At 40.6% G+C, this 12,492-nt stretch overlaps 1 protein-coding gene across 2 annotated transcripts in view; it reads left to right on the top strand.

Moving 5' to 3' along the window:
• Positions 1-12,492, top strand: part of si (sucrase-isomaltase (alpha-glucosidase)) — a 127,096-nt gene that overhangs the window by 39,529 nt on the left and 75,075 nt on the right. For both annotated transcript variants that reach the window (XM_034234033.1, XM_034234027.1), the window contains exons 13-17: positions 544-657; positions 1,451-1,535; positions 2,140-2,257; positions 9,340-9,511; positions 11,549-11,665. In XM_034234033.1, coding sequence (XP_034089924.1) covers positions 544-657; positions 1,451-1,535; positions 2,140-2,257; positions 9,340-9,511; positions 11,549-11,665 — 606 coding nt within the window. The remainder of the gene's footprint in view (positions 1-543; positions 658-1,450; positions 1,536-2,139; positions 2,258-9,339; positions 9,512-11,548; positions 11,666-12,492) is intronic.

Consider the following 12,492-nt stretch of genomic DNA (forward strand, 5'->3'; position numbering starts at 1 on the left):
AACAAAGAAAGTGAAAACTATAAGGCAGATTTGGGCAGTAGACTTATAGATTCACACTTAAAGTATTAGCCTACAGAACAGTAAAGCTTACAAAGAAGAAACAACATCTGTATACGTTTACAAGAAACATAATGTGTTTTTTGTTTTGTTTTTTGTAACATAGTCATCCTGCTAATAATAATTACGAATTTGATTGGATAATGTATTTTTTTATGTAACTGTAAGGGAATACAGTTGCCTTTTTTTCCATCCTGATTATGTAGTACCATTACATGGAATCCATTACTCCCAAAGCCTGAGTCGACTCAGAAGTAAAGACATGTTGCAGTTGCTTTTATTCAAACTAAATAAAGCAGTTTGAAACATGACTGCAGTCCTGTCAAAATGAAGTACAACACTGTGCCTTGCCAAAACACATCCTAACGTGAATACTGTCAGCAGGGAAACTCACATAGCGATGCCAAACTAATGTTCTCAGAGTTCTTCCCAAAAAACTATTAAAAAGTGCTTGTAAACACACATCTCACTCTCTCTGCCTCTCAGGTGTGGCCAGGAGAGACTGTATTTCCAGACTACACCAGCCAAAACTGCATGGACTGGTGGGTTGATGAGTACGAGAGATTCTCCAGGGAGATCAAACACGATGCCCTCTGGATTGTAAGTCAATTTTAAATAGATAACATGAAGATTTGTATTCACTGATTAGCTGTTCGCCGAGCGTAAACCCTGAAACGGATACTATTCTGCAGCCAATTACACACACACGGGCAGTGAGCTTACATTTTTGTAATTTTCGGTGGCAATTACTTTGCCGTGGGTTGAACATCGGAGGCCAATAAAGAGCACCAGACACGGGACGACACAAATAGGCTGAAATTCAAACCTTTTAATGGTTCTTCAGCAGAAAATGTGGATTTGGCACAGTCATTATTCCGGCTGTTAGCTGCAAAGCTGACAATTTCACGACTTACTTCAAACACCTTAGTTTAACTGAGGTCTTTTAATATTCAGCACCGGACGACAATATCTTCTTTTCAGCATGTTGCATTTATTTGTGGAATAATCCTGCATTCAAAACACTGTTCTAGCAGGTTGTATATATATATATATTGAACGTTTTTCAATATATGTATATAAATATGTATATTTACAAATACATACACAATTATTAACAAACTCAATTGGTATTTTATTATTATTAATGTGACAACTTTACGTTTTCCGTCTTTTCTTCTAAGTTCCATGTAAACAAATGTGATTATTTTTTTGCAAAAAGGCTTGTTTCTTTGTTTTGTTTAATTGTAATAAATACCTGTAAAGGAAAAAAAGTATTGTATTTTGAGCAAAGTACACGTACGTACGGACGAACCAAGTCAATTATTAAAAAATAAGAATTGTTTGTTCAAACTAATTGTGTTGAATCAAACATTGTTTTCTCATGCTCTTGCAGGATATGAATGAGGTTGCTAGTTTCGTAAAAGGATCAAATAAGGGCTGTGCTCGTAACAACCTCAACTATCCTCCATACACTCCAAGTAAGACCCTTTTCTTTCATATATATTCTGCACCATACCAGCTTTTCTTCTACAGTTCATTTCCTCAATGTCTGTGATCCTTTTAAAAAAGTGTTTAATCTAATTTGCATGTGGTGTTCCACACAAACCATCCACATATCTACATACCTTATTTTAAGTGAATAGCGAATGTTATGAGCGTGCAGCTTGAAGGACAAACACTGTGCGCAAGAAGATAACTACGCCACAATAGCTCATGAAGTAAGTTCAGGTCCAGAAGAGAACTCATCTAAAGTAGTAGGTCCCCGGTGAGGAATTTTGAAATTGACTCTTCTGCCATGTCTTTTATTCTGACTGTCTCCCAGACAGAATGATCATAACTGGAAAAGGCGTCCTCCCCTGATGCCACCATTTTATTGCAGAACTCCTTAGTCATCCTCTTCCTCCATTGCTCTTTCTGTCTCTCATTGTTCCCACTTCCTATTGCTGTATATATCAATGTCTCTTGCTCCTTCTGTCCCCATCGTCCTCCTTTTCTCTCCTTATCGGACTGCATCGTATATTTGGTATTCATCCCATACCTCCTCACACCTTCTCTTCTCCTTACTCTTTTCTCTCCCCACAGAGATTCTGGACGAGGTGATGTACAGTAAGACTCTGTGCATGGATGCCAAGCAGGCCTGGGGGAACCACTATGATGTCCACAGTCTGTATGGCTACTCTATGGTGCTGGCTACTGAAAAGTGAGTGTTTTCACAATGACAGAAGGCCAGCTTGTGCTACGGACGCCAATTTGCTGCTATTGGCAAACTCAAAATGCAGCGTGCGATGTCACAGCAGAAACACAAAATATATTCAAAATCAAGTGTAGTAGGATTAGAGGCTTTTGAGAAATGACCATGCAATTATGGAGTGGACATGGAAAATAAAACAGAGAAATGTGTCAGATCAGTTCAGTGCAGCCTACTGGCTTATGCCTTCTGTTAAGCCTGTGACCATGTGCAAGTTGGTTCCATGTAATAAGTGCAAAGATATGTTTTAATGAGCCAGACTCCCAGGGTGAGCGAATGAATTTCTCATCTGGGTCTGGCGCTGAAACAGTTTTAGAGCCCATTACTTACACCAACCTACAGGCATCAATGTGATTATAGGATATGATCATGGAGATATGGAAATGGATGAAGCATTAAGCAGGTTAACGTTGATTCATGAGTATAGACATTGAAGGCAGGATGCTCACAAGTTGGTATTGTTATTATCAATTTTGGGAGGATGGCTTGAGTTGAGAACATGTTGCTAGTGAGACATATACCCATTATGTTTCATTATAAAATCAAAGATAACAACAAGGCAATACAAACAAAATGGTAGTGAAAGTTCACAAGAGAACATCAGATTGATCATTTCAAGACTACCAGTCACGAAAGTGAGCTGCACAAAAACAGCTAAATGTCACAGAGATATAGTACAAAGGCTTCAGTCATATTTATCTCTTAGGAAATGTTATAGCCTCCAAGCCCCCGGCTAGTTTTTTTCATACAAGTCTAAATGTAGCTTCAGTTGCCGGAATTTTAATATGCACTAATGGTGATGGTATGGGAACATTGCATCCGTTAGAAAGCAGCACACACCTGCACTAATGGGTTTTCGGCTGACGGGAAATAGGACCTCATTAAACGAAACAAAATGCACTGCACACCCACTCCTTGATGCAGAGATATAACATATATGGTGAGGTTCAACGTCAAGAGTATCAAAGTATGAACATGTTGATAACATGTATTATCAACATCTTAATAATTATAGGTCATACTGTATATCTCACATCAGTATAACAAGGGTTCATTCACCCTACACACAATATTTGGATATTCTGAAGTAGCAATTTCCAACCGGTTCAGCCTAGGTGTTTAAATGTAACTCAAATGCCAGTTTAAAAAAATAACTGACTGTAGCTTCAGCAATGTTTGGTTCTGTTTCTGCAGAGGCAAATGAGGAAGTGTCCTGCAATTTTATATTGATGGCACTTTATTCCTGTTATGGCATTTTAGGTGATTTGGGACATCTTACAGGTTGCAATGACATAGGACTGCAAGACATCTGAATGATCACTGATATCCAAAGTAAAGCCTTTTTCTCCAATGTCTAAAACAGACATCCATTGCACATCAATATCAAATAAGGAAAAGAGCAAAGTTAAGTATTTTTTTCTATAATAGAAAATGTATTTTTTTAAAGACTGAGCTTCAGATTTACATTACTGTAGACAAGCAACTTTTCACAAAGTAGTGACAAATAATAATAATAATAATAATAAAAAACAAATAAGATTGACAATGATGCCTTATATCATTACTCATTAAGTACTAATAAATACACACATGTACTCACCATTACCTCTATACTACACCAGCAAATTATTCATGAACTGAATTTTAAACAGGCCTCTGGTGATTTCTGATCCGATGTGCCACTTTCACTTTTAAATAAGGTCAAGTAAATAAAAGTGTGTAGTTTGACATTTCCAACCTTACATTGGTGGTTCTTGAAGTTGATCCTATTTTTGCCGCAACATACATTACAAAAAGTATCTGTGACCGAAGCCTTATCGTCAAAAACATATACAGATATGAGAATAAATAAAGCTTGTTCAATTTATGGCACTTCCCATTGCTGTGTTACCGTCACAAGCACACACATAAACACACACACACACACACACACACACACACACACACACACACACACACACACACACACACACACACACACACAACACACCACACACACACACACACACCACACACACCACACACACACACGAGACCATAACAAACAGGCCCTCTGAAGTCCACATGCTGACTCAGTCCTTTGGTATTGAAGCTAGTTTGTCATTCTTTTGTCTCCTCACTCCCTCCTCCTTTCCCTCCCTCCGTCCACTAATTAAAATATATTATTGGCAGGAGACACATTTCGTAAACATCATCAGGGTTCGGTATTGTCATGGAAATCAATGCTGCTTCGATTTCCCTCATCAAACTAAAATAATAATGTTCATTTTGGAAGGAAAATTACAACTAGCTCTGGCTCGTGTCCACGTCTAATATCACTTATATTCTGTGTCAGCATGTATGTGTGTTTGATATTGCTCACCCTATTGTGCAAAATCCACTTATTCATGTCTCTTCTACATCAACATGTGTCCCCTCTTCTTCATGTCTCTTCTACATCAACATGTGTCCCCTCTTCTTCATGTCTCTTCTACATCAACATGTGTCCCCTCTTCTTCATGTCTCTTCTACATCAACATGTGTCCCCTCTTCTTCATGTCTCTTCTAAATCAACATGTGTCCCCTCTTCTTCATGTCTCTTCTACATCAACATGTGTCCCCTCTTCTTCATGTCTCTTCTACATCAACATATGTCCCCCTTCTTCATGTCTCTTCTACATCAAACTATGTCCCCTCTCTTTCATGTCTCTTCTACATCAACATGTGTCCCCGCTTCCTCATGTCTCTTCTACAGTACATCAACATCTTGTCCCCTCTTCTTCATGTCTCTTTACATCAACATATGTCCCCTCTTCCTCATGTCTCTTCTACATCAACATCTGTCCCCTCTTCTTCATTGTCTCTTCTACATCAACATGTGTCCCCTCTACATTCTCATGCCTCTCTCTTCTACATCAACATGTGTCCCCTCTTCTTCATGTCTCTTCTACATCAACATGTGTCCCCTCTTCTTCATGTCTCTTCTACATCAACATGTGTCCCCTCTTCTTCATGTCTCTTCTACATCAAACATGTGTCCCCTCTTCTTCATGTCTCTTCTAAATCAACATATGTCCCCTCTTCTTCATGTCTCTTCTACATCAAACATGTGTCCCCTCTTCTTCATGTCTCTTCTACATCAACATATGTCCCCTCTTCTTCATGTCTCTTCTACATCAACATATGTCCCCTCTTCTTCATAGTCTCTTCTACATATCAACATGTGTCCCCTCTTCTTCATGTCTCTTCTACAGTACATCAACATATGTCCCCTCTTCCTCATGTCTCTTCTACATCAACATCTGTCCCCTCTTCCTCATGTCTCTTCTACATCAACATCTGTCCCCTCTTCTTCATGTCTTCTTCTACATCAACATGTGTCCCCTCTTCTTCATGTCTCTTCTACATCAACATGTGTCCCCTCTTCTTCATGTCTCTTCTACATCAACATGTGTCCCCTCTTCTTCATGTCTCTTCTACATCAACATGTGTCCCCTCTTCTTCATGTCTCTTCTAAATCAACATATGTCCCCTCTTCTTCATGTCTCTTCTACATCAACATGTGTCCCCTCTTCTTCATGTCTCTTCTACATCAACATATGTCCCCTCTTCTTCATGTCTCTTCTACATCAACATATGTCCCCTCTTCTTCATGTCTCTTCTACATCAACATGTGTCCCCTCTTCCTCATGTCTCTTCTACAGTACATCAACATCTGTCCCCTCTTCTTCATGTCTCTTCTACATCAACATATGTCCCCTCTTCCTCATGTCTCTTCTACATCAACATCTGTCCCCTCTTCTTCATGTCTCTTCTACATCAACATGTGTCCCCTCTTCTTCATGTCTCTTCTACATCAACATGTGTCCCCTCTTCATGTCTCTTCTACATCAACATGTGTCCCCTCTTCTTCATGTCTCTTCTACATCAACATGTGTCCCCTCTTCTTCATGTCTCTTCTACATCAACATGTGTCCCCTCTTCTTCATGTCTCTTCTACATCAACATGTGTCCCCTCTTCTTCATGTCTCTTCTACATCAACATGTGTCCCCCTCTACTTCATGTCTCTTCTACATCAACATGTGTCCCCTCTTCTTCATGTCTCTTCTACATCAACCATGTGTCCCCTCTTCCTCATGTCTCTTCTACCATCAACATGTGTCCCCTCTTCTTCATGTCTCTTCTACATCAACATGTGTCCCCTCTACTTCATGTCTCTTCTACATCAACATGTGTCCCCTCTTCTTCATGTCTCTTCTACATCAACATGTGTCCCCTCTTCTTCATGTCTCTTCTACATCAACATGTGTCCCCTCTACTTCATGTCTCTTCTACATCAACATGTGTCCCCTCTTCTTCATGTCTCTTCTACATCACCATGTGTCCCCTCTTCCTCATGTCTCTTCTACATCAACATCTGTCCCCTCTTCTTCATGTCTCTTCTACATCAACATATGTCCCCTCTTCTTCATGTCTCTTCTACATCAACATGTGTCCCCTCTTCTTCATGTCTCTTCTACATCAACATCTGTCCCCTCTTCTTCATGTCTCTTCTACATCAACATGTGTTCCCCTCTTCTTCATGTCTCTTCTACATCAACATGTGTCCCTCTTCTTCATGTCTCTTCTACATCAACATGTTCCCCTCTTCATGTCTCTCTACAATCAACATGTGTCCCCTCTTCTTCATGTCTCTTCTACATCAACATGTGTCCCCTCTTCTTCATGTCTCTTCTACATCAACATGTGTCCCCTCTTCTTCATGTCCTCTTCTACATCAACATGTGTCCCCTCTTCTTCATGTCTCTTCTACATCAACATGTGTCCCCTCTTCTTCATGTCTCTTCTACATCACATGTGTCCCTTCTTCTTCATGTCTCTTCTACATCAACATGTGTCCCTCTACTTCATGTCTCTTCTACATCAACATGTGTCCCCTCTTCTTCATGTCCTCTTCTACTCAACATATGTCCCCTCTTCTTCATGTCTCTTCTACATCAACATGTGTCCCCTCTTCTTCATGTATCTTCTACATCACATGTGTCCCTCTTCTTCATTGTCTTCTATCACATCAACAGGGTCCCCTCTTCTCATAGCTCTTCTACATCAACATATGTCCCCTCTTCTTCATGTCTCTTCTACATCAACATGTGTCCCCTCTTCTTCATGTCTCTTCTACATCAACATGTGTCCCCTCTTCTTCATGTCTCTTCTACATCAACATGTGTCCCCTCTTCTTCATGTCTCTTCTACATCAACATGTGTCCCCTCTTCTTCATGTCTCTTCTACATCAACATATGTCCCCTCTTCTTCATGTCTCTTCTACATCAACATGTGTCCCCTCTTCTTCATGTCTCTTCTACATCAACATGTGTCCCCTCTTCTTCATGTCTCTTCTACATCAACATGTGTCCCCTCTTCTTCATGTCTCTTCTACATCAACATGTGTCCCCTCTTCTTCATGTCTCTTCTACATCAACATATGTCCCCTCTTCTTCATGTCTCTTCTACATCAACATGTGTCCCCTCTTCTTCATGTCTCTTCTACATCAACATGTGTCCCCTCTTCTTCATGTCTCTTCTACATCAACATGTGTCCCCTCTTCTTCATGTCTCTTCTACATCAACATATGTCCCCTCTTCTTCATTGCTCTTCTACATCAACATGTGTTCCCCTCTTCTTCATGTCTCTTCTACATCAACATATTGTCCCCCTCTTCTTCACTGTCTCTCTCTTCTACATCACCATGTGTCCCCTCTTCTTCAGTGTCTCTTCTACATCAAACATGTGTCCCCTCTTCTTCATGTCTCTTCTACATCAACATTGTCCCCTTCTTCTTCATGTCTCTTCTACAATCACATGTTGGTCCCGCCCCTCTTCTTCATGTCTCTTCCTACATCAACATGTGTCCCCCTCTTCTTCATGTCTCTTCTACATCCACAATGGTTGTCCCCTCTTCTTCATGTCTCTTTCTACATCAACATGTGTCCCCTCTTCTTCATGTTCTCTTCTACATCAACATGTGTATCCCCTCTTCTTCATGTCTCTTCTACATCAACACGTGTCCCCTCTGTGTAAAGAGACTCTGAAAGTTTCAGGAACAAAGATTCTCTCTCTTTTTGTCCTGATCCATTTCTATAAAAACCTGTCTGAAAATGAGCTGATCTGATGTTGACCACTTTATGATGTCATAACAATGTTTTGGCTTGTGTAACCATTAGCCAATCAGCAACCAAGGTAACCCCCCCCCCCCCTTATCACCTGAATCTCCTCCTAGAGCACCATGGGGTTCTTTTTAACCAAATATCTCTCAGAGCGGCGTGGGGGGTTGTGGAGGAAACTTCTGTGTAGCAATGCAGTGGGAGTCACCGACTCATGAAGGAGACACGGGACGAGCAGGAGTTCTGATGTCAAACACTGATATTTAATACAAGCATCGGCCGGAGACATTCACATCACAAGTCGCACAGTCAAAGGTTCTGACTGCACGGGTGGTTTGCCATGTCAAATCTGATCAGCCTCGCATCTTGGTAGACCTTTTAACTAGTTTACAGAGAGTCAAATCCACATATTGGGGATGGGCGTAAACCATGGCGTAAACACATCTGCAGACACAGGATATGTCTCTCCCATCTCTGGAGCTTAGAAGCTAGCGTTCTCACACTCGCAAAACCTCCCTATGCCCTGTAGGTCAAGCTGTAAAACCTAGTATCAACATACGACTGCATCAACACATTCCTTACGGGAGATTAGAAGCAGGGATGGTCGTACATGTCGACACACAAAATAAGGTTAAATGTCTAGGAGTAAAGACAAAATTAATCCCTAACAGGAGTGGCACCATATGTTTTTACTTTTGAAACAGGGCTGAAACAGAGGGGGATTATGGGATGATACAATGCATGATATGTTTGGTATTTGGAGCCAAACACTTCAGAGACATGTTTTGCATATATCTGAGACCTATGATATATTGATGAAAAACAGTATAATTGGGGACCTTTAACAACCTCTTTATTCTCTCCCGCTCTGTCTCTGCTCCCCTCCCACAGAGCTCTGCAGCGTGTGTTTGGAGGAAACCGTACCCTGATGTTGACCCGCTCGTCCTTTCCAGGTGTGGGAAAATATTCGGGTCACTGGCTGGGGGACAATGCTGCCAACTGGAACGACATAAAATGGGCCATCCCTGGCATGCTGGAGTTTGGGCTCTTTGGGGTTCCCTATGTGAGTAGCAAACCTTCACAGAAGGACAAATACTGTTCCTACCATGCTTGATGCATCTGAATTTAACGGGGAAGGAATACTGTTGCCATAACGGGGATTAACTGGACTGCAAGGATTCATCTCTTCAATTTTGTTTTTTAACAAAAAATCCCAAAATGAAATTCAGTGCTAAGCCATTTTTACTTAAATTGTCACGGCACACTAGAAAAAGTCAAGTTATGTTGGATTTTGGGAATATAAATACTCCTGGCTCTCAGGTTTACATTTGAGAAAATATTAATTAAAGAGGCCCTATTGTACTTTTGGGGGTTTTCTCTTATCCTGTAGTGTGTTATATGGTCTGCAAAGGTTAATATCTCAAAGGTCCATCCAGAGGGAGTTTCTCACCTAGATTTAGTTAACCAATCAGAGCAGACTGGGCTGGAAAAAGACCTTTTTAAACATTAAAGCATGTAAACATGTCACAGTAGAGGCACACAATACAAATAATAACCTTAAATAACCCTATGAACCTGAACATGAGCATAATAGGGCCCCTTTTAACACAGGCACATTTAACTGTAGGCTCCCTTTGGATCTTACCTTGTAACAAATCTTAGCACATTAGCTGGAGCCAGTCGTAGCTCTAGGTATGTGTTTCAGTTTAGAAAACATGTAGTTCTGGCATTTGGAAGTTTCCCTCCAGTCTTTTTTTAAAGAGGATTCGGCCTCAGCTAATTGAGATCTATGTTCACGTGTAAGCATTAAGACAGAAGGGAAGGCAAGAAAGAGAGAGAAAGAGTGTCTGGAATGAGTTCAATTAAAATGTCTGGAGGAACACTAGTTCTCTTTGTAGGAACACCAACACGTTTGAAAATACAACCCACCTGCAAGTCGGTACCCAAGTGCCCTAAACGCTGTGTACGTGCATGTGTGTTGTAATGCAAACAGTGTAAGAGAAGAACAGGAAGTTGAACGCACACACAAACACACACAAGCTCACATACACCCAACTGTGCACGTCAGGTGGTCTCCTAGATGCCAACTACATCATGGTGAGACTGTGTCAGGCATATTTTAGGTTTCTTCAGCACACACACACACACACACACACACACACACACACACACACACACACACACACACACACACACACACACACACACACACACACACACACACACACACACACACACACACACACACACACGAGAGAGAGAGAAAGCAGGATAAATGGGATTTGGATCGATTCCCTCCCGTTGAGTCCGTAGTAAAATGTGGCCAGTAGTAAACAATAGAAAGCAAGCAGTCTCTGTGGACTGGCCTTTCTTTGACTGAAGTCTCTTTCTTGGACTCCAATGTGCAATTAATGCAAATAAAGATCACTGCCCACATCTACTGGCTGCCAGTAAATCTTGACTGAATAAAGAGACATCAAGAGAGCCATTTTAAAAGACACATATTCGCCAGCTATCACATCAGGGCAAGTCTTTTACTACTGCACGAGATGTGTTGGCCTCAGATTCATTTGTTTATATCTGAAGGGGCCTGGATTGGCTTTTAACATCTTCTTATATATTTAGCACCCATACGATGTGGCTATATAACTCTGATATGTATACTGTAGTTATACTATAAGTGGGGCCTGGGTACTTTTTAAAATGAATGGCACTATTATCTAAAACATATGTTGTTGTACTCTACTCTGAAATGTAACTCCCTACAATTGATTTACAATCTATAGATTCACATTTGATACTACATATTTAGTTTACGTTTCATTGCATCTTACTTCTATGGACCCCTTTTTAAACAGTTATTTTACATCGTGAATTACAAGTGATGAAATATGACAAAACAAGATTACTTTAAATGACCAATGGAGCTAATGTACAGTATCCTAAAGGTATCTCTAAAGCATCCCCTTTTCTCTGAGTCTTTCAAATGGCATGTCACCTCTAGCATTACAATACACGGAATTTAACATTTAGGACATTCATAGAAATATACTGCAGGGTTTGGCTAAATGTCAAGCTGCCGTCCGCTGCTGTGTTTCAGATCGGAGCAGACATCTGTGGATTCTTTGACGACACCTCTGAAGAGTTATGCCGACGCTGGATGCAGGTGGGAGCTTTCTATCCCTTCAGCCGGAACCACAACGCTGAGGGCTTCAAGGTACTGTAGAGGGGTGTTGTTCTGCAACTCCTGTATCAGACTGTCAGTTTCAGATTTATGTTACACATGTATTGTTTGGCCTAAAGTGCTGCAGGGTATACTCTTCAATTCCTGACATTGCATAGGTGCTATACAATGCCAAGTGTTTCAAAATAGAAACTTCTTCAGTATCCATGGAGATTCTCATCATACCAGTACAACATTGTTGTTAAAATGGGAGCAGGAGGACCTCGGATTTTGGGTTCAACACTGGGAATGTTAGCTGTTATAAATCCATTATAGCTGCAGTGTATATTGGAACATCTGAGCCTGAAGTAAGACATGGCTCAGTGTCTCTGTGTCAGACTGATACTCATCACAGAGGTTGAGATTTTACACTTAAGTAAGATAATGCTAAATTATGTTAAATTAGTCTGCTGAAATATGATGAGCCATGGGATGGATAGGATGCCCCCATAGGCATCTGACACTCTACCCTTACAATGTGTTGTGTTATCGTTCTCCTTACAGTCACCTAATTCAACTCCAGCTGTGGGTCTAGTTGTATGTGTAGCATTGGAAGGTGTCTTGATGTCTTTTTGCCTGATATTGTGGGTAACCAATTGTGTAATCATGACTGTGAAAAACACAGAACAATTCCTATTCATTTTCTAAACAATGGTTTCTGGAATTCAGATGTACAGGCAGCCTTCTTACTTTTTTTATGGTGACTGTTAGGATTTCTTTAGCCCAGAGACTAGGATAAACTGAAAAGAGTACAAGGAAGCTTATAAAAGTTAACAGCATTTAATAAAACGAATGATGCGGTTGAGGTGGTTCGGGCACCT

Source organism: Gymnodraco acuticeps, unplaced genomic scaffold (genome assembly GCF_902827175.1).
Source record: "Gymnodraco acuticeps unplaced genomic scaffold, fGymAcu1.1, whole genome shotgun sequence".
NCBI classification, from domain to species: Eukaryota; Metazoa; Chordata; class Actinopteri; order Perciformes; family Bathydraconidae; genus Gymnodraco; species Gymnodraco acuticeps.